General features: G+C 44.2%; 1 protein-coding gene across 1 annotated transcript in view; it reads right to left on the minus strand.

The window, feature by feature from the left end:
• The window catches only part of L3MBTL4 (L3MBTL histone methyl-lysine binding protein 4), a 352526-nt gene that overhangs the window by 156007 nt on the left and 169237 nt on the right, over nt 1–27282 (minus strand). Inside the window, exon 13 of the mRNA XM_033439375.2 lies at nt 13973–14087. Coding sequence (XP_033295266.1) covers nt 13973–14087 — 115 coding nt within the window. The remainder of the gene's footprint in view (nt 1–13972; nt 14088–27282) is intronic.

A 27282-nucleotide genomic window follows, 5' to 3' on the forward strand; every position in this document is an offset into this window, starting at 1 on the left:
CACCTTCCCCCCCCCCCCGCCCCCCACCCCCGAGACCCAAGCCCAGATCACAGTGACTCTGAATCAGGCTGGATTTCAGGCCTGAGAGACAACAGCCCTTCCTGGCTGTGTCAGAGCTGCCCCAGGGAGGGGAGCTCCATGGAGGGGACACCATCGGCCGGGCCTCCACGTGCTGCCGGACGGAAAGAGCAAATAACAGACACAAAGGCCTCCGTTCCGAGAAGGCGCCCGTCGCAGGCTCCGACCACCCCGAGCCTGACTTGCCTCTGGCTGGGCAAGCGTCCCCGGAGCACGGACCCTCACTGCCCTGTCGGTCCGGTCAGAACACCTGGTCAGAGACCATGGACACGGCAGGATGCCAAGAGCCTGGGAGTCCACCAGAGGACAGAGGAAGGGGCACAAAGATGTTCAAATATAGAAATCTCCAGGTCCCACAAAATCAGGATTCCAGAGGCAAGCTTCTGCATCTTATTTCTTAAGTGTTCCCCATCCAGGCTGGGAACCACTGCCCGAGTCCATCCGGTTATTTTTGCAAGGAAGGAAATAAAGGGTTAGAAGTTTAAATAATTTGTGCTAGACCATAACTCGCATTTTGGCGGTTCGGACAAGAATTTAAGGCTCCTGGCTTGCAGCTCTGGGCTCTTTCCCTCTGCTACACAGCCCCATAAGTAACTGCTATAATCTCAACTTTTATACGTTTATACACACAATCTTTCTTAGTCAACCATCTCTAGCTTTAAAAGACAGCAGGAGTAGCCACGCATGTCAAAGTCGTCGTCACACACCTGAAATGAACAGAATGAAGTCTGGGTGATCACACCAGGCCACCGCGGATGGATATGGGAAGGAGCACGAGCTCGGAGTCAGAGACCCCACTCCTCTCCTCAGCCCCCTGCCCCGTGCTCCCCATAATGGGAGCAGACGCCCCAGTTCATGATGGCCCGGGTGTTCACAACATGGTACCCACAACAGGACCCTCACCTCACACCCATCACTCACCTCCCCGACCCTGCCGACCGTCTAGCTGGCTGATGGACGGGTAACCCCCTGTGCTGGCCTTACACAAACACACTCTTCAGTAACTGTGACTGACCACTTTGTTTGGCCTCACTTGCTGAATTTAGAAGCTACCCTTAGAATAAGAGGTGACTCCACTGTGTTGCTAAATTTTCCCTGGATGCCTGGCATTGCATAAAATTTGGTCAGAGGAATTATATTTAAAAAGTCCCCTCCCATTCTGATGATTTTCATTACAAAACAGGTCCATTGACGTGAAAAAGAGGACGATGACTTCAAAGAAAATGATGGAGGATGTTCTCGCCAATCCGGAAAACACAACGCACATTGAAGAACAGAAACTTGCAAAACCACGTTTCTTTTACTCAGCTTTACAATTCCTCAGGACATAAAGGCTTTTCATGTCCAGGAAAACAGCCAAGTAAACCAGCAATAAGAAGAATGTAGGATGATTCAAGGGCACGGTGTCCTGAAGGAGAGGGTCAGGGCTGCAGAAGGACAAGTGGCATGCTATCAGCAGCTGTGTCCTGCTCAATGCCTTCAACTGTTTGGTGCTGACAGAAATAATGGTGCAGAGAGAAAATGTCTGGGAAGGGATGACGCCAGTCAAATTAGGAGCATTCTAAAGAATGCTCTAGGGCTGGCGAGACGCAGGAGAGGACAGCAGGCAGCTGGCCCGGCCTCGGCAGCTCTGACCGTGCGTCTGCAGCCTCGGCCCAAGGAGCTCCCAGACACGTGGGTCCCGGGAGCAGGGCATGGAGGAGAGGTCTGTGGTCGGGCTGCCGGGTGTGCTGGCACGGAGAGCTGTTAGCCCAAGAAGTGGCCGGTGTTCTGCCCTCTCTGATAATCACAGTGATCTCATGTGAAGTGAAACTCGCTCTTTTGCCAAGGAAAACAATTCTAATTTTTACTTTCTGGCTTAAAATGAATATCAAAACATGGATGAAAAGTCATGTATAAGCCGAAGGCTCTTAGCTACCCAACAATTCTGTATATTTTCAGTTCTATAAGTTTGTCATTTGCAGTATTCATTCAAGTTTAGGTTTGTGTATAAATTTTCAACTTCTTGATTCTTGGTTGCTTAAAATGCAGAGTGAAATGGAAATCAAATCCCATAATCTCCATACAGCTTCTTTTATGATGCAAATATATAGTGTTTATTTTACATGAAAATTATTTGATTCTATCATCATTCCATGGAGTCCTTTACAGATATATCTACTTACAAAATAAAATGGACAAGTATTTTTTAATCTTTCTAATAAGAGGAAAGACAAAGGAACAAAACATCTCCAAGATGCTAACAGCACTAAGCTTGTCTTTAAAGCAACTGTGGAGTTGCCCTCACCTACCTCCAAGCCCTAAGTGTGAGAGAAGAAGTAGGTGTGGACAGGAGAAAGCATCTCGGGAGGAGGAATTTCTGTCTCCTCACACCGAATCCCGGTGCCCAGCTAGCGCTGCAGTGCCCTGCATGACCTCCACCAAGGCTCCCGGAGGTGCCGGGTAACAGGGCCAGCTCTCCCTCCAAGCTTCGTCATCCTGGTCACCAGTGCACAACCATGTCCCAAAGGACTTTCCAAGTCCTGGCACAGTGCTCAGTAATACTGGTGATACCAAGTAAACCTTCATTCAGTGACAACAGAAACACTACCCCCTAAGAAGGGAAAACCTTCCCTCTCCAGTCGTATTTCCAGGCAGGCAGTCGATCACCCAAGGATCCCATCAATCAGGCCCTGTAGAGGGCCAAAGGAATAGGAGTATAATAATTGCATCTTGTCCACTTTTCTTGAAGGCATTATGGTCTTCTGAAGAGGGTGACAACTCTGTCAGAGAAATCCTGAAAGGTGGACGTCCATGTGCTGACGTCCACAAACCTGGCCCGATGTGACTCATAAACTGGAACAGGGTAAGGACCGGTTTCACCCACTGTCAAACCACTGGGTTATTCCATGACTTTTAGGAGTTAATGTGCATTTGTTTTCAGTGCCAGTGATGTACCTTGTTTAGACACAATCTATCAGCATCTGTAATGGACAACTAAGACCACCTGGTCACAGGACACCTCAGCTGTGAACGGCGTGTGGCTACGGGGAGCGGGTAACCTGCACAGGGCACCAGAGACCAAGCTTTAGAACAAAGTGAGTGAATCCTGCCCTCACCCCTCCAGCAGGTAGAGTATACAGGACGAGCACTTCAACAAGGAACATTTAAAACAGGAATATCATTAAGACTGTGAGTACATTTTGAAATGTATTATTTTCCCTGATAAGTCTATCATGTAAATCTGTAATTAGGGACTTCTAAAATAGCTAACTTTTTTTTTTTTAACACCATATGCTGTAATTGTCTATCAAGTCAATGAGTACTTAGGGACTCTTAAAACTGCTGATTACTTGCTTGCTGTATTTTGGAAGAACGAGTACTAAAGATTCCTTATGAAATTCTCCTCAAAACAGAATGAAATTGGAAATGTGCTGTTACCTGGCTAAGTTAACCATCTTCAATTTTTCCTTGGAAAGACATCTACCCATCATCATATGTATCATTCCATATCTGGATTATAACTGCATTAACTCCTATTTTATAATCTAAGTGAATTTCCATCTATGACAGAATAAAATTTTTCTAATTCCCAATTCGAAATTGGGTCCCAAATGTTTCTAATCCCAAAGGTCCCAAAGAGGGCTCTATTAATCATTTATTCCTTAATGTAGATTTAAGTCATTTATCTCACTTAACAGGATAAACAATGTGCCAGGCCACATGGTATGGTATTTACGATTCATTCTGTCGTATTTATACATCTGCTGGGTAATGAACTAAATGGAATAAAAATGAGCTATATCTTCTATCAAGTTATGTTCTGTGATGCTTATTTATGTTTAACAGTTAAATAAATTAGCAATGTTCTCAAGGCCCTTAATATAAGTTATAAAGGTTACAGATATTCTTATAGTAGTTTGTACTACTAGTAATATACACTTTAACTTCATAATAATGTTTTGTTTAATGTATTGTGTAATCAAGCACCACAATTACTTCCAAACATAAATCAAGCAGAAGCTAACGAAAGAACGATGACAAGATTACTTAGACACGGAAGCCAGCGAGGAAATCTCCTTTTTCTGCCTGTCAACTTCCTATTCATGAAAGATTCTTTTGTTAGCTGTGGGGGATGTTTGGCCCATGTGTCCCCTACTAGGGCCTGAACAGACTAATTGCATAGCTACTACTCAAGACCTCATAAAGGTTGCAGGTGAGAGCCCAGGCTGGTCTCTCGAGATGCTTGTTGTTTTGGCATAAGTTATTAACCAACTCTTAGAGAGAGAAATGGATAAACAGATAAATATTTATTGGAAGCCAGACAATGGGGAAATGCTGACAGACACTCCACTCATGAAGCTGACAGTCTCATGGGGACTAGTGACAGAAAGCAAGGAAACAGACAATTAGAGTAATTATGTATTGTGATATGCACAGAGGAGCAAAGGGAGTGGTGAGATGGAAAATCACAGTGATGTAACGTGGCCAGGAAGGCCTTGCTCAGACGGGATCATCTGAGATGAACTCTAAAGGGTGGGAAAGAGTCATATCTTAGAAGAGCAGATGGACTGTTCTGGACAGAGAAGATGGCGTATGCAAAGGCCCTGGGGTGGAAAATTTTGCATTTAAGAAATGGAAAGAAAGGAGTGAGTTGGAGCAGAGGGAGGTGAACGGAAGACAAGGGGGTCAGAGGTGTTGTGTGTTCACCTCACGTTCTCTCTCTCTTCCTGCATTTCCCCGTCTGGTCTCATCCCACCCCCTCCTCAGGCTGGTGCTGAAGTGGGCATTTATTTATGAATAGGGAGCCCCCAGACAAGGCTGGGTGAGGGCCAGCTATCTGCCTCCTTTGGTATACTAAGGAGTGGCTGTGCATCACTAGGAAACGATCCCACATGGCAGAAGGTGATGGTGCAGCCGTGGCCAGCGGCCAAGTTAATGAGCCCAAGGCTGTCCTGCTTCAGCACAGCCTGTGTGGGATCACAAGGGACCCAGAAGTTCATCCGTGCCTTAGTGAGGAAGCTCGGGGTCTCTGAAAGGGCTGGAGGGTAAGCAGAGGCCTGGGGTCAGGATACAAAAGCCACGTAAAGAGAGAGCTGAGGACTAGAGAAAACAGCCAGACCACACAACTTGGGGGCGGCATTTGGGGCATGAAGATACTGGTCCCCCAGGCCTGAGAAGGATTCCTCTTTACGGATCAGTGAGGCTCATCCGGCCCTTTCCCTAGAAGCAGCTGCACACCCTGTGAGCTGCTGATTTTCACGAGCAACGTACTCTGACTGCAGACTCTCCAGGCGTAAGGCTGTGATGCAATGTCACCTATTTCTGTGTTTTGCCCCCCACTTCCCATCACGCCCCCTGCAACGCTGCTGATGCTGCAAAACAGAGGCTGCTGTCCCTTTCTGGAAACCCAGGCTCAGCACTGCCAGAGGCCTCTCCACGGCTGGAACCTCATACCGGCTGGGTCACCCCCCGCCCCGCACAACCCGCATCTGAAGAGGGGTAACGGGAGTGGAGCCTGACCTGATTATAAAGGTACACACTGTGGATTCAGCCAAGTCAGGAAGAACATTCCGACCAGGGCCAGAGGCCCACCTTTGTCTCTAATAAGGTGGGCAAACCACTGCGTCTCTAGGCCCTGAATGATGGCTGGGGATTGATGAGCTCAGAGGATTCTGGCAGGTTTAAGTTCTACCTCCACATCGCTGGTGCCTCCCAGGGACAAAGCGTTTTTTCTAGTTGGCTGGAACTCTCCGAGAATAAGAACCAGATCCTCTCTCCTACACCTGCTGGGTCCCGCACCCTTGCTGAGAAGGTGGTTCGTTCCTCTCAAGCTGGGATGGGGCATTCACGGCGCCAGCACAGAGGCCAGTCCAGTCTGCTGGGAGGGTCGCCTGCCGGGAGATGCTCTCCCTGGAGGGCTGGTGGCCCTGTGTCACCCACATCCCCACCGGCTCCTGTGAGGGCACATTGGTACTTTGTCATTTCAGGAAAAAAACACTATACTTGCGCTGGTGAGAAACGTCGACTGGTTACCACGTGGCGCGTCCAAATCTGCATTGAATTGAAACGATGATTCTTTTGTCTCCAGCTCTATCTACTTCATTAGAGGCACTGGGACCTGTCATATTTCTATTTTATTATTTCTATCACTACTTTAAAATATGAGCAAAACGTTTCCATGCAATCGAATATTTCCTTCTGTTTAACTCTGATTTCTAAAAGAGTGTTTAAAACAAGGCCTGAAGGGGCAGGGGGGTGAAATAAGTATAGGCAAATGACCTTTATGAAGCGTAGGAAGTCAGGAAAACGACAAACAGACAGGTCAGACATTCAGCGGCCCACTGTGCACGGCGGACGGGCCCGAGCCATCCTGGTCCACGGGGTGGGGTGGCGGGGGGAGGTCAGCTAGGGTCAGAGGGCCAGGCCAGGCGGCTGATGAGCACACTTGACTCTGGCCCCGTCACAGGCATTTTTCTGACATGCATCCACCACCTGCAAGAGCTGTGAACGGTCAGAGGAGCAGAGGTGAGTGATACAAAGAGCCTGCCCCGCAGACCTCGTGGTCTCCGGGAGCCACCGTCCCCCCCTCAGCCTGTGTCTGCAGCCCGAGCCTGCCGGCTCGTGGCGGCGGGGTGAGCCTGCCTGCTCGTGGCGGGCAGCCCCTGCCTGCCGGGGAGAGCTATTCTAGAAAGCGAGATGGCGAGCACAGAGGCACAGAAGCACATCCCACCCGTCGGCGCGCGGGGACTGTGCCGAGAAACAGAGGCGGCTCCGGGGCCAAAGGGTGCAGGGGGCTTGTCCGGGAGGGGACACCTGAGCGAGCCTCAGGAGGTGGCATGCGGCGGCATCCAGCAGCATGCCAAGGGGACAGCAGCAGCTCAAGCGGAGACACACAGCTGGCGTGCTGCGGGCAAGGCCAGGGCCAGGGCGGCGGGCCGGGCGATGCCAGCTACAAACTGGCAGCTGCCATCCACCTCGACGAGGATTAAACCATGAGCCGCTGCAGCTGCTGACCTTCAACACCCCCTGAAACGAGTTCAGGGTGAACTCTGTGCTTTGGGAAAAACTGGCCCAACAGGTCTTCAGACAGTTAGATGTTTTCAGGCACTGATTTTATGAGCCCAATTCTTGTATCTCCTTGTGTCTAGAAAAGCACTAAAAGCCCTCATGGTGACGTCAGCTCCTTGTCCCTAGCAGTAACCTTCTGCAAAAAATACGTGCTTGGTTGCACGCTTCGCCCTTCACCAAAACCACATCTATACCAACCTTCCTCCTACATCTTTGGAACAGTTTCTCAGAGCTATCTGAAATGCTGTCTTCTGGGCTATGGCCCCCATTTTGCCCCAAATTAAACTTAACTCACAACTCTCATGCTGTGCGCTATTTTTTCAGTTGAGAGCAAGCAGGGGAAAGAGCAAAAACCCTGGCGGGAGCTTCTAGGAGCCGGACGCCAGGGCAGGAGAGCGGCAAGAAAAAGGTCACTCTAACGCAACAGAACAGAGGACAAAATCCTGCAGGACGACGAGGATGAAGAGACAATTCATCTCCCTGAGGACATCAGACAAAGCTTTGGAGAGGAGTTGACCCCTGACTGCAAAGAACTTCACCTTCTGCCCAAATGCTGTGGCATAAACACTGGGCACAAGGAACGCAGAGCCCACCCAGAGGCCAAGGAGCCACCCCTGTAGACTAAGGAGAGAGGCAGGAGCAGACCGGAGGACAGAGGACAGGGCCACGGCCCACACTGGGGGCGAAGGAGCTGCAAGCTGTGCCCACCGACCGGGGAAGGCACACAGGAGAGCTGCTGACACGCGTCTCGTCAAACAACCAGAAAGCTACTGAACGACAGTGAGAATAACTTCATGTCTCTAGTGGTGTACATTTACGACTGCTATTGTGAGTTATAATAAGTATATACTGAGTCTTCATCCCTGTCCTGGCACAGAGCTCCTAAAATCCTTGGAATTTTCTGTGTCTTCTGTTAACATTAATGAGGTGACTTTTGGAAAGCATGGAAGGATGGGGGCCGGTGGCCAAGAGAACCAATCATCAGAGGTTTGGAACTCCCAGACTTCCAGTCCAACCCCCCAAGCCCCGACCCCAGGGAGGGGAGAGGAGCTGGAAGTCAAGTTCAATCACCAATGGCCAATGATTTAATCAGTCGTGCCTCCGTAATGAAGCCTCCACAAAAACCCCAAAGGATGGCCAGGTTGGCGACACCCTGAAGACTGGGGGAGAGTGGGGCCTGGGGCGGGCAGGGGAGCTCCGACCCCTCCCCCAGACCTCACCCTGCACATCTCTTCCACAGGCTGTTCCTGAGTTAGATCCTTTTATGATGAACCAGTGACCTAGCGGGTAAACTGTTCCTCTGAGTTCTGTGAGCCGCTCTAGCAAATCAAACCTAAGGAGAGGGTGGTGGGAACCTACAGAGCTACAGCTAGTTCCCCGGAAGCACAGGTGACCACCTGGACTTGTGACTGGTGTGTGAACTGGGGATGGGGATGGGTGGGGGCAGTCACGTAGGACTGAGCCCTAACCTCCAGTAAACAGTGTTAGACTTAAGCTGAACCATGGGACACCTGGCTGGTGTCAGAGAATTGCTTGGTGTGGGTGAAAAACCCACACGCACATTGGAACTGGGTGTAAAACATATTCAGATTTTTATTTTAAAGAATAGCAAAGTTCTTTCATTCGTAGTTTCATGGAGCTTATGGGGCCTGCTTTTCTTTTTTTTTTTTGCGGTACGCGGGCCTCTCACTGCCGTGGCCTCTCCCGTTGCGGAGCACAGGCTCCGGACGCGCAGGCTCAGCGGCCATGGCTCACGGGCCCAGCCGCTCCGCGGCATGTGGGATCCTCCTGGACCGGGGCATGAACCCGTGTCCCCTGCATCGGCAGGCGGACTCTCAACCGCTGCGCCACCAGGGAAGCCCCAAAGGCCTGCTTTTCTTAAGTCTAAGTCAGTCATTCTAAATTTTTCAAACTGTCCTACATGTCATTCCAAATTCGCTCAGAGATCAGCAGCCCCTTTACGGACAGTGCAATTATAACAAAGAACCATACTTGTTGTTTAAGCTTTAGGAAGTAAAGTCAACTCCCAATTTTCTGGATCAATGAAGAGAAATGGCGGCCTAGGAAGCAAATGTGCCTGTGCTCTTCACCCGGCCCTGCTCCTTCCTGTGGGGTCACTGAGCCCAGACAACCAGCAGCAGGCATTACGGTGGTCAAGGCATTTCATCTCCCAAGCCTGCGAGTCCCAGAGGTGAAGTAACTCGCCCAAAGGCACAGGCAGTCAGGGCACAATGGAAACTTAAACCCAAGTTTTTCTAACTCTGAGGTCTATCATCTTGCTTCTCAAGCTCGGTAAATTTCCAAAGCAAAAAACATCGGGCATCCCATTGCCTGGTGGATTTGTGGGCAAATGATTAATAATATAATAAAAGAAATGAGCTCTATTTAAACAAATTTAGCATTGAATGTGACTGGGATTACAGTTTTCAAGCGCTATGACTAAAAAGACTGCCAAAAGGCAATGCTGTAGCTGCCTGAAGTTGGCATGGGCTTTCGGTTCTGATATTTTTATATCTTTTCAAGGACATTCAGGGAATGCAAAGCACAACAGAAAGATCCTGACACCTTAGAGCTAAATCTTAAGTATTTAATTTTGATTCTACTTGTAGAAAAAGTCCACCATGCAGGATTATATGTCAGATAAAACAGGAAAATTGTGCCTGCATGGCCTAAGACAAGGAGACCTCAATCCGGCAGTGGACACAAGGTGAACTGCCTGTGAGCACCTGGCTGGTAACAGAGGCTGAGAGGAAGTCATCGTCACCTGATCCTACAAGCTGGCACTCTTCCCAGCTGAATGGGGACATTCAAGTTTCACTCTCAAGAGGCTTTTCACAGTTACCTTTTCAAGAACTTACATTTGTCCTTTGTGATTGAAGATTATGAATTATTAAATATCATGGTCTTGGCCAAAATACACTGCACAAACATTTCTACAGAAGTGTGGGGCTATACAGCATGTACTACATCTTGGCTCTGTTTCTGCAGTGAGTATAAATATGTTGATTGAGTGACATTAGAAATAGATACAAACTCATTCAGAAAAACAAAATTTTAATTAAGTCTAATAAAATGTGCATGAGAGGGCTTCCCTGGTGGCGCAGTGGTTGAGAGTCTGCCTGCCGATGCAGGGGATGCGGGTTCGTGCCCCGGTCCGGGAAGATCCCACATGCCGCGGAGTGACTAAGCCTGTGCGCCACAACTATGGAGACTGCGCTCTAGAGCCCATGAGCCACAACTACTGAGCCTGTGAACCACAACTACTGAGCCTGCATGCCACAACTACTGAAGCCTGCGTACCTGAAGCCTATGCTCCGCCAACGGGTGAGGCTGCCGCGGTGAGAGGCATGCGCACCGTGGCAGGGAGTGAGCAACTGGAGGGAGATGGCACGCAGCAGCGACGACCCAATGCAGCCAAAATTAAATAAGTTAAAATAAAAATTAAGCCTTTTTCCAAGCCCTAAACGTTTAGTAGTCTTTGCAGTGTTTGATCAATAAAGCTATCATATTATATGTAATAAAGCACTCAAGGCAATTGTTGCATCACATAAATATCACAAAAGTAAAACAACAGAGTACAAACAATGTCTGAAAGTTAAAATATCTGAAAATACCTTAAAATATCTGAAAATTAATGTGGGTAAGATGACTTTATCTGCTCATATGTGATAAAATGTTCTGTGTGGTTTTATAGATCTACTTACAAAATGTATTGGGTTGGCCGAAAAGTTGGTTCAGATTTTTAGTAAGATGGTACGGAAAACCCGAACGAACTTTTTGGCCAACCCAATAATTACTTTGATCTGATTATCAAAGATATTGGACATACACATTTGGTTTGAATTGTATGAGTAAATAAGATCAACGCTTTGACTTAAAATAGCATGGGCAGTAAAAGATGATTTGATGTGGCTGTTTGTACAAATACACCCACAAGAGACGGGACAGGAATGAAGAGGCTACATGTGGTCCATACTGCGGAGCAAGTGCCCTTGCCAGCTCCCCACCACACAGGCATCTGACACCGACTGCAGGGTGTGACTTTCTGTAAACGAAGTTCAGAGCGCAGAGTGTAGCTGACGTATTGTCTTCAGAATCTTATGAGGCCAATGTTCATGGCACCATGAGTCATTCTGTTTAGTATAAATGAAGTAATTCTGTTCTTGGTGGAAAACGGTGGAAGGGTAAGGCATGAGGCGAGCAGAAGACAGACTACGACAGGCCTGGTACATGTGAAGGAGTCTCAAGTCTAAAGATACTGCTAAGAGGTTAGATTTGGGTTTTCACAGACTGTTACAGCAAAGAAACGAGACAAGAAATGAGACAAGATAGTTAGGAAGCTGTTGCGACATCAATGCTGGACCGTCAAATTTTGTTTTGCTGGAGGACCTAGACAAACCATTTGTCTTTACTTTCCAGTGGAAAAAGATTCTGTGATAAATAAGTAGGCAAATAAATACTGGAGTAGGAGTGTGTGTGTGTGTGTGTGTGTGTGTGTGTTTTTGCTTTAACGATGGGGCCACGGATGATATATATTGAACCACACTATGAACATGTCTTAAAGTCTAGGTATTTAAAAATTAATAAGACTAATGATGCAGATATGAATAATTACAAAAAATAGGGTTAAACAAGTAACCTATAATAAACTGTATTAATAATAATTAATCCAAACAAACACGTTTATAACCAAAAAGCAAGCACAGCAGTAATACAATATCATGACCAACTGAAGACATCTAATTCCCCCAAATAATAGGGATTCCAATTACTTAAGTGCACATACTCAAAACAGGAGTCTTATAATAGTGCCAGGAATACATGAAAGCCTGACTTAAGAAAAAACTAAATTTAAATGTTTGGAAAACTCTAGTCACCTATTCATTTTAGCACAATTTCGAATTCTGTAATCCTTAATAATTCACATAGTTTTAGGTAAAAATGAAAATCTGTAGAATGTTACATCATTTTCTGAGAGCAGCTAACACTAATTGAGCACATCCTGTGGGCCAGGCAGTTTTTGAGGTGTTATGCATGAATTTATCTCATTTCATCATTACAGATTATGAGACTGACACACTAATATCACCTCCATTTTCTAGATGAGGAAACAGGCACAGATCACAGAGCTAAGCAAAGCAGTGATACTGAGATTCACATGTCAGCATTCTGACTCCAGATTTCACACGCTCAACCACTAGGCAATCCTGCCTCTAGAGCCTGAATTTTTAGATTGAGAGGATCAGTGTGACTCACTAACCAGCAACTTGCAGACCATATTCTGCAAACCATTTGTGCCTATGATGAGAACTCAAATGCAATGGTCCTGGGAAGGGGAAGAAGGGGTCAGAGATGGATTCTGAGAAATCCAGAAAGAGAACCATCAAGACTTGATGACTGGCTGTATGTGTGGGGTGAGGGAGGGGGAGGGAGGGAGCAGAGTCTATGACTGCATGGGAAGCAGCAACTTTGGAATCAAGTAGCAACTACGGTAGAAAGACAAGATTTTGGCTTGGGATGGAGCTGAGGTTCGATCCATAGACTTTGCGAAGCTTCTGAGACATTTGGGTCGAGAAGCCAGGTAGGCAGCCTGACCGAGGAACAGGTAATGGGTGAGGCAGAATGAAGACAGCTGTCTCTGTACCTGAAACGCTGATCCGGGGCCCATCTCCCTTGAAATCCCTACTTGAGAAGCTTACTGGGACGAGGGACAGAACGTGCGTGCTGGTGGGTGGTGGGTGGTTAACATCAACCAAGAGACACCTCCCTGGCAAGATGGGATGCAAGATCAGGGAGAACAGAAAGTGGGAACAGCAAAAAGCACAAAGCGAATGTGCTAACCCTTCCCCCTCCCATGGAACTGACCTTGTTCTCCCTGTCTTACATTCTCTGTATGCAGACCCTGCACTTGCTAATGCACTGTAAGTTACATGAGGACCTGCACCTCATCCATGTGTAGCTTTTGAAGAATCTAGCCCAATGTCAAAATGTTTGTCAAGTTATTAAGTCAGTAATTCTCATTATTTCTAAAGGAAGTTAAGGATCTCTTTCAAAGACGCAGTTAATCCTTTTAGATCTAAGGTTCAAGCATCTTTGGGCTGGTTCATCCTCATTAACAGGATAGAAGGTTACCTTCACCCCAAGAAACCAAAGGGAGGACAACAGAAGCAGTGAGGGAACAAAGCAAACATAAGGATGGAGAGTGCTCGCAAAATGTCTGAAACTAGTTATTAGTCATGTCAGCCTAATCTGATCAGAGGAATCCTGCAGATGAAAGAATGAAATATTTTGGTTCGAGGTTTATTAGAATTTAGAATGGTTAATTACCTCCTTAACTTTAAGTACCCAGAAAGACAGAAATAATGAAGATACCGACATAACAGAAGGTTGTCTTTTTTCCAATTTTTACAACTAAAAGTTTTTTAATTGCTGAAGTTTAAAATACTTCTGTTCTTCTAAAACTTTTTGAAACCTACTCTGTAAAACAAAATCAATTAAGATGTTTAAGAAAACAAAAAGTACTTCAGCTAAAAGTGAAGGCCCAAATTAGATGGATTTAGACCTGGCTCAGTTTTCCAAACTAAAATGTGGAAAACAAAGATTCTGCCAGACAACATTATCAAAATAATTCCTTAATGTTGATAACTCTTCATTTATATAGAGCATGTCTTTTGAGGCTTAATTGTGAATAACTGGCTTTCAGTGTAGCTATAGTGCTGATTCATCAATTCACCTATGTGATACTGAGCTTTAAAATACTTATAATGACATGAAATAAACAGCATTAAGATAGGCTCCAGGTTACGTATTTAAAAAGCAACAACACAAAGAGCAAGATACTCACAATGCGGCACTTCCAGGGGATGACCTGTGACGTCACACCATCCGACTGGGTGAATGTCAGGGCTGTCTGTATCCATCCAGTAGTCATATTTGTGGTCCCAGCCATCAAAATGGACCTGTTGGAAATGAGAATTTAGTAATCAGTATATCACTATGCCTGTGTCAAAATATTAGAGAACATATCTCTGAAATTGAGATTAAAACTGCTGTAATCGCACATTACAGCTGAAACAATATTGAAACTGTGCTATGAAACAGCTTTCTAATCCAACCACCAAAGGCTGTTGTACCAATTTTTCCAAAAAATTTAAAAAGTTGTTACATTAAAAAATCGGGACTTCCCTGGTGGCACAGTGGTTAAGAATCCACCTGCCAATGCAGGGGACATGGGTTCGATCCCTGGTCCAGGAAGATCCCACATGCCGTGGAGCAACTAAGCCCGTGCACCACAACTACTGAGTCCACGAGCCACAACTACTGAAGCCCACGTGCCTAGAGCCTGTACTCCACAACAAGAGAAGCCACTGCAATGAGAGGCCCGCACACCGCAACGAAGAGTAGCCCCTGCTTGCTGCAACTAGAGGAAGCCCGCGTGCAGCAATGAGGACCCAACAGCCAAAAATAAATAAATAAATTTATAAAAATAAATAAATAAAAATAAAAAATCTGTCAAGGATTGATTAGAATTTGAAAGGATAGGACAAATCCGTTTTCCCATCCAAGATATTCTATGATGTTGTTGAGAGAACACTTCCTGTGCTGCAGCCACTGCAAAAACAATGTCAGCATCCTCAACAATGAGAGTCACCATCGGACACCAGTATAAACCTTACGCTGACGGGAAATATATGGACTAGAGTAAAAGGAAGCAATAAATGTCAAAATCCTGACAAATGAGAGATAGGGCCATTGAACCAAAAGAGGCAAAGAAAGCAGATAATATGTGATGCTAAGGTAGAAGGATTAAGAGGTATTCAGGGATGAAGCGTAAGTTGTCAGGAAACCTGAGGACACGACAAGGTAGAGCCCAGTCCAGCAAGCCTACTGGTCATCACTGTTTCACATCTCACCTAAAACACACACACACACACACACACACACACTTCACATATACATAAATAAGTCTGAGAATAATTAAAATAAAACCCTATTTCTGAAACAAAAAGCAATTACTTCTGAAACTTATCACACTCCATGTTCTACAAGTTTCATAACTTGAAAGAATCAAATTTATTTGTGAAGGCAAAAAAAAAAGAATGGTAGTATTTCATTGTTAAATAACTTTACTTATTCTCTCATGTATTTTCTGTTTCTATCAATCAAACGGAGAATCTATCCTTCTCAGTGCAAAAAAAAATTCCTCATTAATTCATACTTTGAATGAAAAGAGCAAGATGTATAATGTTATAATAAACTGAGATGTAAGTATTATTACCCCCGCCCAAAAAAGAAAGGTAAAAATTGTATGGAGTAAGTGCCAAATAAAATCCCAACATTTTTTTCTCAAGATCCATCTTTCCAAGCAAGTGGTTCTCAAAGTGTGGTTTCCAGACCAGCAGCATCAGTTATCACCTGGACAATGCAAATTGTCAGGCCCCAATCCAATCCTACTGAATCAGAAACACTAAAGGATGGGGCCTAAGGGTCTCTGTGTAAACGAGTCCTCCAGATGCATCTGATGCAAGCTTAAGTTTGAGAACCAGTAATCTCAGGAACAACGTTCAAAACAATACTTCTACCACACTGAGGCTTCTGCACATGACAGAGTAACAACTATAAAACTGGACAAAATATATGAAGTGGTGATTTCAGACACTGGACAACAGGCAGCACAGAAATGTGATCCCTAAGTGCACCAAGATGAGCCCTGAATGTCAGCCTGGAGACCATTTCCTCCCAGCAGCACAGGGAGGAGAAACATAAAAAAGGAGTTGGGCTGTGCTGAGGAGACAAAGATTATAGTTCAGAGCTGAGGAAGCAGCTGCAAGTTGGAGGACAAAGACTGGAGAAGACAGAGCTCCAAGAAGGGGACCCCAGAAGTCTAGGTGGGCTACTCACAGGACCTTGGCCAAGGGCTGGACTGCACATGTGCAAGGTGAGACTTGGTGAAGCCAAGCAGAGAGCAGCTGATACAGAGCTGAGAGTGAGACAAAGACACTAGACGACACACATCACTGGGAGAGTAGAGAGACCAGAGTGGAGAGAGCTCAATAATACCATGAGAATTTGACCGAGACACCAAAAAGTCCATAGTGTCGGAGTCAAAACCATGTCCTACATAAGGGCTACTCTAGACCAGCCCTAAAAAAGGTTAAAATTAAGCCTCAACAAGATTAAGAAACCGCCAGTAATTAACTGTCTGATAAAACAAACTACCCTTTTTAAAGGAAGACAAATACTCCCAACTCTGTACATTGTATCATTCATAATGTCCAACATAGAATGAAAATTTATTAGACATGCAAATAACCATGTGAATGTGAGCCATACTCATTTTTTTTTTTTTAAAAGCAGTCAATAGAAAGAGACCCTGAGTTGACCCAGATGTTGTAGCTAGCAGACAACATCTATTTGTTGTTGGGACTTTAGCTATCAAAATAGGTTCAAGGGTTTAAAGGAAAAATGGTCTTGATGAGGGAACAGACAGGGAATCTGGACAGTGAAATGGAAACTATAAAAGAGAAACAAATGGAAATTCTACAACTGAAAAGCAAAATTTAAAAGTTTCTGGATGGGCTTAACAGACTGTAGCTGGCATGATAAAAAGGTGAGTGAACATGAAAACAGATTCATAGAAATTATTAATCTCAAGTATACACAATAAAAGATTTTTTTTAAAAAATGGGGGCTTTCCTGGTGGCGCAGTGGTTGAGAGTCCGCCTGCCGATGCAGGGGCCACGAGTTCGTGCCCTGGTGCGGAAGGATCCCACATGCCGCGGAGCGGCTGGGCCCGTGAGCCATGGCCGCTGAGCCTGCGTGTCCGGAGCCTGCGCTCCGCAACAGGAGAGGCCACAACAGTGAGAGGCCCGCGTACCGTAAAAAAAAAAAAAAGATTATAAAAAATGAAAAGAGCCCAAGTACTTATGAGATAATATCAACTGGTCTAACATACATGTATCAGTATTTGGGGTCCAGAAGGAGAGGTGAACATGGAGCATAAATAATGGCCAAACAAGACAAAAGTTGAAAGAATAATGTCAAAAAATCTCCCTATTTTGGCCCCAAATGCCAATTTATAAGCTTAAGAAGAACAGCAAAACCCAAGAAAAATAAATAGAAAGGAAAAAAAAAAAACTAGGCAAATCATAGCCAAACTACTGAAAATGAAAGACAAAGGAAAACATCTTGAAAGCAGTCAGAGAAGCACAACAAATTACATACAGAAGAACCATGACAGGAGTGTCAGCCAACCTCTCATCAGAGACAGCAGAGGCATGGAGACAATGAAATGACACCGTCAAAGCACTGAGAGGAAAAACACTGTCAACCTAAGATTTTAAATTTTATAAAAATATCCTTCAAAAAGGAGTAAAATAAAGGAATTTTATTTTACTGAAAGAACTGAAAAAGTAATCACCTACGGATTTGCATTGCAAGAAATACTGCAGGAAGTATTGCAGCCTGAAAGTAAATATTACCAGGTAGAACAACAATTTTGGGAAAAAAATGAACAAAGTAGGAAAACCCATTCTATCTGAGCTCTACACTTACCATAACGCCACAGTCTTAAGACAGTGTTGTTCCGGCATAAGGATAGACAAATATATTTTTGGAACAGAATAGTGTACACATATTGACATATATATACAGTCAATTGCTCTTCAACAAGCACAAGGGCATTCAATAAGGCCAGTCTTTTCAACAAATGGTACTAGACCCATTGGATATCCACTTGTGAAAACAAAATGAACCCGCTGACAGCTACCTCACATCCCACGTACAAATTAGTCTGAAATGGATTATAGACCTAAACATAAAAGCTAAAACTATCAAACTCAGGAAGAAACTTAAGATAAAATCTTTATAATAGTAAGATAGTCAAGAATTTCTTAACATAAAAACAGCACTACCCATAAATGAATAAACTGATAAATTCAATTGTCATCATAATAAAAAATTAAGTTCTTCAAAATCATCATTAATAAAAAGGAAAACTAAGCCATAGGCATTTGTAATACATTTACCTTAGAAAAGACTTAACAACCCAATAAATAATGGGTAAAAGACTTGAAGCTTCTTGGAAAAAAGAAGGTTCATGAATGGTCAACAAGCAGATTAAAAAACCCTCAACATCCTTATTCGTAAGAGAAACCAAAATGACCAGCTATTACACACCATAAATTAAATGACTGACGATGCCAATTACTGGCAAGGCTGTGGAGCTCCCAGAACATTCATACAATGTCAGTGGGGCGGTAAAGTTGTACAATCACTTTAGGAAATGGTTTACTAACGCTAAATTGTAAATCTAAATATGTGCCTACTCTGCGATGCCTGGAGATTCCACCCAAAACAGATGAAAATACAAAGCCGTGTGAACAAGTATTCCTTGAGGTTTCATTCAGAACAGCCAACAGCTGGCAACAACCTAAATGCCCAACCCCAGGTGAGTATCCATTCACAAACAAGTGTGGTGTATGCATACAATGACCACTGTCACCAACAAAAAAGGATAAACTGTCGATTCACACATGAACATGCAACAGTCAAACAGACACCATGCTGGGCACAGAGGACAGACTCGGGAGAGCGCACACTGTGTGTTTCCGTTGATGCGAAGCTTGACAACAGTCACAGAAAGGCCTGGCTGTCTCGGAGGGGGCGGGGAGCAGCTCTGACCACAAAGGAGCACAAAGGAACCTTCTGTGGCACTGGAAATGTTCCCAATCTTGATTGGGGTGGTCGTTATATAGGATATACATTTCTCAAACTCATCAAAATCCACACCTAAAATCTCTACCTTTTACTGTTTGTAAATTCTATCTCGATAGAGCTATTGACATTTAAAATATTTCGACACTCAGCTGCTGTCATACAGGGCTGGCTGTTCTGATCTGGTACTATATTTATTTATGGTGATATTTCAGCACTCTGGACACAGCCAAACTGCATGTGACTGCCAGTACCAGGCAACTAAGCAGCCCAGCTGTGAAAGGGCAAAACTGGCATCCTTTCCAGAATGACACCTGCTGCTCTGGATCTACCAGTAGACAGAAGTTTATGTTAAGTGTGCATAATATAGTGAAGGAGAAAGAGAGAATTTTCTCAAGCTTTAATATTTCAACTCTTTCAATGTCCTTCTCTTTTAATTTTGCAATGCAACTGTTTATGTTTCAAAAGCAAGGAAACCACCTCTAAACACAAACAAGGCAGGTCAAGCACTCCAGCCAGATCCTGCGTACAGGAGAGCAAGGCCTTTCTATTTCAGCTACTGGACCCGAACCTGGGAATCCTACTGTGGACTTTAGGTCTAAAACTGAAACAGTAAAAAGATAATATCTTAAAAAAATATTTCGAAAGCAGACAGACATGACTTTTTTATGTACTCTAGTCAACATTTTCCCCTTATGTTCATTAAGAAATATTAAATTATTCTTTCCACGGCTATATGTAATTACTTACGATGAAAACAGTAGAAATTTGAAATACCCCTTCCTAATCCAATGATATGAGGCACTCTCCCCTACAAGGGCCATCTAAACTTGGAATATATAAACAAATTCTGTATTCATATGTGTCTTTATGAAAGATATTTTCATATCTTTGCATCTTCATAACTTTGGAGGAAAATCAAATTTTAAGAATTCTAACCAGATGGTCATGTTACTAAAGGAGAGTGGCACTTTAAGGATATTTACAAAGAGTCCTTTTGTAAAGCAAAGAACAATTTTGAAAACCAAATCATGTCCAGCACTGTATTTCATACATTTATGATTTGTCACATATTTGGGTTTGCATAAAGCTAAGTAAATATACAGAGCCTTCTTGCTCAGATTTTGATAAACTGGAAAACAAAGGTCAGAAAATCAAATTGGCCACTGTCTCAAGTTCTTATCCCTAAACAGACAGTGATGCTTCCTGATGGTATTACCACTATATGCATTAGTTATCAAATGGTTGGTAAAATAACTTGGACACTTAAGCACTAGATCAGCATATAAAAAACCAAGGGCGAATCCTTCGTGTAAACCCAGAGCTGGCCATCTTCTGGACTGGCACTGTCCTTCTGGCTTTGCCTCATCATTTACCATCCAGAACCCACACCAGGGACTTTCCCCAGACCCCGGAGCTTGGCCACTCTGTCTCCGTCATCCTGCCGCCCTCAAGACTCCTGACACCTTGGCTCACACACTGTCACACCTCGAAAACCATCAGCTGAGTAAGATGCACGACGGTAATTATCACTCCTTGCTGCCCCTTTGGGCAGCTGGAAAATAAGCAGTTATTTGTCTATCGAGGAACAGGGGAGCTACATTTAATGCTCAATCACAACAATTTTATTAGCCTACGTGATTATTATACTTGTTTGCTCCTGCTATATGGTTTTAAAATTTTTAATTTCCATTTTAACAGCCTTACCGGATATGTGTATTTTATTGTCAGAGGCCTCAAATCTATTTTTCAAGGCTTATGGTGAATGAAGTATAAGTCCTTATAGGTATGATGTGAACTTACTTAGAAAGAGGCTCTACTGCACCTGAACCTGTCTACCTTTAAATGAATACATTTTCAGTTAACTAGACTTACTTAAATTTCATTCTAGAAAGAAGAACTGAGTTTTCATATATTATTCCAATACCCATTACTCATAACTAGTGGTGCTAATAAGACCACAGTAAATCTTGCTACCAATGGTGCAGAGCTCTGCTGTGGATCGGGTGGGGGACACAGGAATAGCACTGAGGACAGACATCTGTTCGGCGAAGGACAAGAATGTTCGTATCGCGCCTTCAAAACACTCCACGGTCTAAGAGCAGGCATGTCTGGTAAGACAAAGGGATTCACTTTTGTTGTGTGCCTACATATTCCAGGCATAGTTGTAAAATATATATATATTCTCATTTAATGACCATACACTGTTTTCATAGATGATGAAAAGGAACCTTTTAGGAGGTTTGCAGAGATCAGACAGCCAGTAAACGGCAAACCCAGATTTAAGCTGAGAACAGTTTACTGAGACAACCATCCAAGAATAAAAATTGTGAGGCTATTTGGGAACAGTCTATCTAAGAGTCTACTGTAGCAGAGGTAAATTACATTTTTAAAATATAAAAAGGCATTTTCTGCCATTTGCAGTGACACGGATAGACATAGAGCTTGTTATACAAGAGTGAAGTTAAGTCAAAGAGAAAGGCAAATATCGTATAATACTGCTTATATGTGGAATCTAGAAAAGTGGTACAGATGAACTTATCTGCAAAGCAGAAACAGAGTCACAGATGTAGAAAGCAAACTTATGGTTAACAAGGGGGGAAAAGGGAGTGGGATGAATTGGGAGATTGGGATTGACATATACACACTACTATGTATAAAACAGATAACTAATGAGAACCTTCTGTATAGCATGGGGAACTCTACTCAAAAGCTCTGTCGTGACCTAAATGGGACGGAAATCTAAAAAAGAGTGGATATATGTATACGTATAACTGATTCACTTTGCTGTAGGGCAGAAACTAACACAACATTGTAAGGCAACTATACTCCAATAAAAGTTAATTTAAAAGTATAAAAAGGCATTTTCATAACGAAACAAAGCAACATGGAATAACACGGGACTGCCATCCAGAACCACCTATACTTTCACACATTAAACATTAATTCCATGTTGAGCCAATCCGCTTATGTGTCTATCCACACAAGAACTGACATGGAGGGACCATGAAGGAAAAGAATTGCAATAAAAAAGTGAATATACCTTTTTTTTTTTTTTTGGAGTATAATTGCTTTACAGTGCTGTGTTAGTTTCTGCTGCACAGTGAAGTGAATCAGCCATATGCACACACACATTCCCTCTCTCTTGGACCTCCCCCCGCCATCCCACCCATCTAGGTCTTCACAGAGCACAGAGCTGAGCTCCCTGTGCTCTACAGCAGGTTCCCACTTAGTTATCTATTTTACGCATGGCAGTGTATATATGTCAATCTTACTCTCTCAATTCGTCCCACCCTCCCCTTCCCTCCCTGTGTCCACATGTCCGTTCTCTATGTCTGCGCCTCTATTCCTGCCCGGGAAATATGTTCATCTGTACCACTTTTCTAGGTTCCACGTATATGTGTTAATATATGATATTTGTCTTTCTCTTTCTGACTTACTGCACTCTGTATGACAGACTCTAGGTCCATCCACATCTCTACAAATGACCCAATTTCGTTCCTTTTTATGGTTGAGTAATTATACTTTAAAAAACTAACCTCGCTTCATATTAGCTCTGTTTGACATAGATACACAGGGGTTAAGAAATGTGCCCGGCATTTCCAAGTCACTGATCGTGATTTGAAAACCCTGACTCCCCTGAGCTACTGCTCCGTAGTTGGAACTGCTGCCCCTACATTCCTTCCCACTCTTGGAAAATTAGCCCCGTTCCCTTCCCTGCTAACTGCCCTCAAAGCTCATCTGCTTTTTCACAAATACAACTGCTTCATCTTTCATCTAGTCCATTCCTATAATAAGTATTATCGAAAAAGACTTTTAATCGTTAAACTGGAAAATCAAGAGTTTCACTATAGCTATTCTAAAATTCTTTCTTTTTCAAGGCCACTGCCCACATATTTCTTGGGCAGTGGTTTTCAAAATTTAGAAATGAGCAAAATACCAACTTTTCCCTGCCCCTGCCAGGACCTGAATTTGGGGCTGGGGGAGTGGATGTCAGGAATAATGCCTGGAAATCACTTTTTTTTAACTACACATCCTAGATTATTCTGCTGAAGATGGTTTCTGGATAAAAATTTTTGAAATGCCTCGTTAGTGCGTCGCCATGGCAACAAGTTGTTAATCAACTGAAGTTGCCATCAAACTCACAATTATAGCCAAAGCAATCATAATAACTTAATTTTTTTTAAGTGATAGACTTTTAAAGAAAATTTTGTAAGACAATGAGTCCAAGAGAAACGCGGTTGAGGGCATAATGTAGAGGACATTCAACTCCAAATGTTTCCATTTGTGATAAATACGTCTATTTAAGTTTCCACTTCTCTATTTCTATGGTTACTGTTTTAAGAAATACAATTAGTTTTTCCCATAAGATATGTTTTTCCCACAGGATTCTTGCAAGAAATAAAAATGCCAAATTTCCAACAGCACCCCCAGGGCTTTAATCCTTGTTAACAGATCTTTAAATATTTCATCAGAGTTGTGCATAAAACAGCCACATTCGGGGCTCCATGGCCACAGATCTGTGGGTAATGTCTCAGGAAGAAAAACCTCCTTCATAAGCTGTGTGAGGACAAACTATCTCAAAATCAGTTTATGGTTATAACTAACATAAATCTTTTCAAAAGCTCTGCTGTAAGATCTGTAGCGCCAAGGCGGTGCTGGCTGCAGGTTCCCTGTTAATGTAAAGGCCGTTCCCCGTGCTCCCTCCCCAGGCTGCCACCGTTCCCCCGACTTGGGGCACCGGCCTTCGCAGTGGACACTGTTTCAGCACGTGCCCTTTAGTCGTCCTCATGTGATGGATTTCCACTTTGGATCCTATATCAAATTGTAAAGGATTTTCTATTAAATCACACACTACAGGCTATCTACTAGATATTTGGGGTCCAGTTCCAGACCACAGCAATAAAGCGAATACTGCAAAAAAAAGTCACACCAATATTTTGGTTTCCCAGTGCATATAAAACTTATGTTTTGAGGCTTCCGGGAAGATGGCGGAAGAGTAAGACGCGGAGATCACCTTCCTCCCCACAGATACACCAGAAATACATCTACACGTGAAACAACTCCTACAGAACAACTACTGAACGCTGGCAGAAGACCTCAGACCTCCCAAAAGGCAAGAAACCCCCCACGTACCTGGGTAGGGCAAAAGAAAAAAGAATAAACAGAGACAAAAGGATAGGGACGGGACCTGCACCAGTGGGAGGGAGCTGTGAAGCAGGAAAACTTTCCACACGCTAGGAAACCCCTTCGCGGGCGGAGGCTATGGGTGGCAGAGGGTAAAAGCTTCGGGGCTGCAGAGGACAGCGCAGCAACAGGGGTGCGGAGAGCAAAGCGGAGAGATTCCCGCACAGAGGATCAGGGCCGACCGACACTCACCGGCTGGAGAGGCTGGTCTGCTCACCCGCCGGGGCGGGCGGGGCTGGGAGTTGAGGCTCGGGCTTCGGTCGGAGCACCGGGAGAGGGCTGGGGTTGGCGGCGTGAACACAGCCTGCAGGGTGTAAGTAAGCGCCACGGCTGACCGGGAGGGAGTCCGGGAAAAGGTCTGGAGCTACCAAAGAGGCAAGAGACTTTTTCTTCCCTCTTTGTTTCCTGGTGCGCTTGGAGAGGGGATTAAGAGCGCTGCTTAAAGGAGCTCCAGAGACGGGCGCGAGCCGCGGCTAAAAGCGCGGACCCCAGAGACGGGCATGAGACGCTAAGGCTGTTGCTGCCGCCACCAAGAAGCCTGTGTGCGAGCACAGGCCACTATCCACACCCCCCTTGCGGGGAGCCTGTGCAGCCCGCCACTGCCAGGGTCCCGGGATCCAGGGTCAACTCCTCCGGGAGAACGCACGGCGCGCCTCAGGCTGGTGCAACGTCACGCTGCCCTCTGCCGCTGCAGGCCCGCCCCGCACGCCGTGCCCCTCCCTCCCCCTGGCCTGAGTAAACCAGAGCCCCCGAATCAGCGGCTCCTTTAACCCCGTCCTGTCTGAGCGAAGAACGGACGCCCTCCGGCGACCTACACGCAGAGGCGGGGCCAAATCCAAAGCTGAGCCCCTGGGAGCTGTGAGAACAAAGAAGAGAAAGAGAAAGCCCTCCCAGCAGCTTCAGGTGCAGCGGATTAAAGCTCCACAATCAACTTGATGTACCTGCATCTGTGGAATAAATGGAGAACGCATCATCCCAAATTAAGGAGGTGGACTTTGAGAGCAAGATTTATGATTTTTTCCCCTTTTCCTTTTTGTGAGTGTGTGTGTGTATGCTTCTGTGTGAGATTTTGTCTGTATAGCTTTGCTTCCACCATTTGTCCTAGGGTTCTATCCATCCGTTTTTTTTTCTTAATAATTTTTTTATTTTAATAACTTTATTATATTTTATCTTACTTTATTTTATTTAACTTTATCTCCTTTCTTTTTTTCCTTCCATCCCTCCTTCCTTCCTTGCTCCCTCCTTTCTTTCTTTCTTTCTATCTCTCTTTCTACTTCTACTAATTCTTTCTTTCTACTTTTTCTCCCTTTTATTCTGAGCCGTGTGGATGAAAGGCTCTTGGTGCAGCAGCCAGGAGTCAGTGCTGTGCCTCTGAGGAGGGAGAGCCAACTTCAGGACACTGGTCCACAAGAGACCTCCCAGCTCCACATAATATCAAATGGCAAAAATCTCCCAGAGATCTCCATCTCAACACCAGCACCCAGCTTCACTCAACGACCAGCAAGCTACAGTGCTGGACATCCTATGCCAAACAACTAGCAAGACAGGAACACAACCCCACCCATTAGCAGAGAGGCTGCCTAAAATCATAATAAGTCCACAGACACCCCAAAACACACCACCAGACGTGGACCTGCCCAACAGAAAGACAAGATCAAGCCTCATCCACCAGAACACAGGCACTAGTCCCCTCCACCAGGAAGCCTACACAACCCACTGAACCAACCTTAGCCACTGGGGACAGACACCAAAAACAACAGGAACTACGAACCTGCAGGCTGCCAAAAGGAGACCCCAAACACAGTAAGATAAGCAAAATGAGAAGACAGAAAAACACACAGCAGATGAAGGAGCAAGATAAAAACCCACCAGACCTAACAAATGAAGAGGAAATAGGCAGTCTACCTGAAAAATAATTCAGAATAATGATAGTAAAGATGATCCAAAATCTTGGAAACAGAATAGACTAAATGCAAGAAACATTTAACAAGGACCTAGAAGAACTAAAGATGAAACAAACAACGATGAACAACACAATAAATGAAATGAAAAATACTCTAGATGGGATCAATCGCAGAGTAACTCAGGCAGAAGAACAGATAAGTGACCTGGAAGATAAAATAGTGGAAATAACTACTGCAGAGCAGAATAAAGAAAAAAGAATGAAAAGAACTGAGGACAGTCTGAGACCTCTGGGACAACATCAAACACACCAACATTCGAATTATAGGGGTTCCAGAAGAAGAAGAGAAAAAGAAAGGGACGGAGAAAATATTTGGAGAGATAATAGTTGAAAACTTCCCTAATATGGGAAAGGAAATAGATAATCAACTCCAGGAAGCACAGAGAGTCCCATACAGGATAAATCCAAGGAGAAATATGCCAAGACACATATTAATCAAACTGTCAAAAATTAAATACCTTAAATGTCTTATCGATATGTATGTTCCTATTCCCATTTTCTTAATTGTTTTGGGTTCGTTATTGTAGGTCTTTTCCTTCTCTTGTGTTTCTTGCCTAGAGAAGTTCCTTTAGCAGTTGTTGTAAAGCTGGTTTGGTGGTGCTGATCTCTCAGCTTTTGCTTGTCTGTAAAAGTCTTAATTTCTCCATCAAATCTGAATGAGATCCTTGCTGGGTAGAGTAATCTTGGTTGCAGGTTTTTCTCCTTCATCACTTTAAATGTGTCCTGCCAGTCCCTTCTGGCTTGCAGAGTTTCTGCTGAAAGATCAGCTGTTAACCTTATGGGGATTCCCTTGTGTGTTATTTGTTGTTTTTCCCTTGCTGCTTTTAATATGTTTTCTTTGTATTTAATTTTCCCCTTTTATGGCTGTTAGTATTTGCCGTATGTATTGAGGAGCTCCTATGTTGGGTGCATAAATATTTATAATTGTTATATCTTCTTCTTGGATCGATCCCTTGATCATTATGTAGTGTCCTTCTTTGTCTCTTCTAATAGTCTTTATTTTTAAGTCTATTTTGTCTGATATGAGAACTGCTACTCCAGCTTTCTTTTGGTTTCCATTGCATGGAATATCTTTTTCCATCCCCTCACTTTCAGTCTGTATGTGTCTCTAGGTCTGAAGTGGGTCTCTTGTAGACAGCAAATATATGGGTCTTGTTTTTGTATCCATTCAGCCAATCTGTGTCTTTTGGTGGGAGCATTTAGTCCATTTACATTTAAGACAAGGTTGCCCACTCTCACCACTCTTATTCAACATAGTTTTGGAAGTTTTAGCCACAGCAATCAGCGAA

This window comes from Orcinus orca, chromosome 15 (genome assembly GCF_937001465.1).
Source record: "Orcinus orca chromosome 15, mOrcOrc1.1, whole genome shotgun sequence".
Lineage (NCBI taxonomy): Eukaryota > Metazoa > Chordata > Mammalia > Artiodactyla > Delphinidae > Orcinus > Orcinus orca.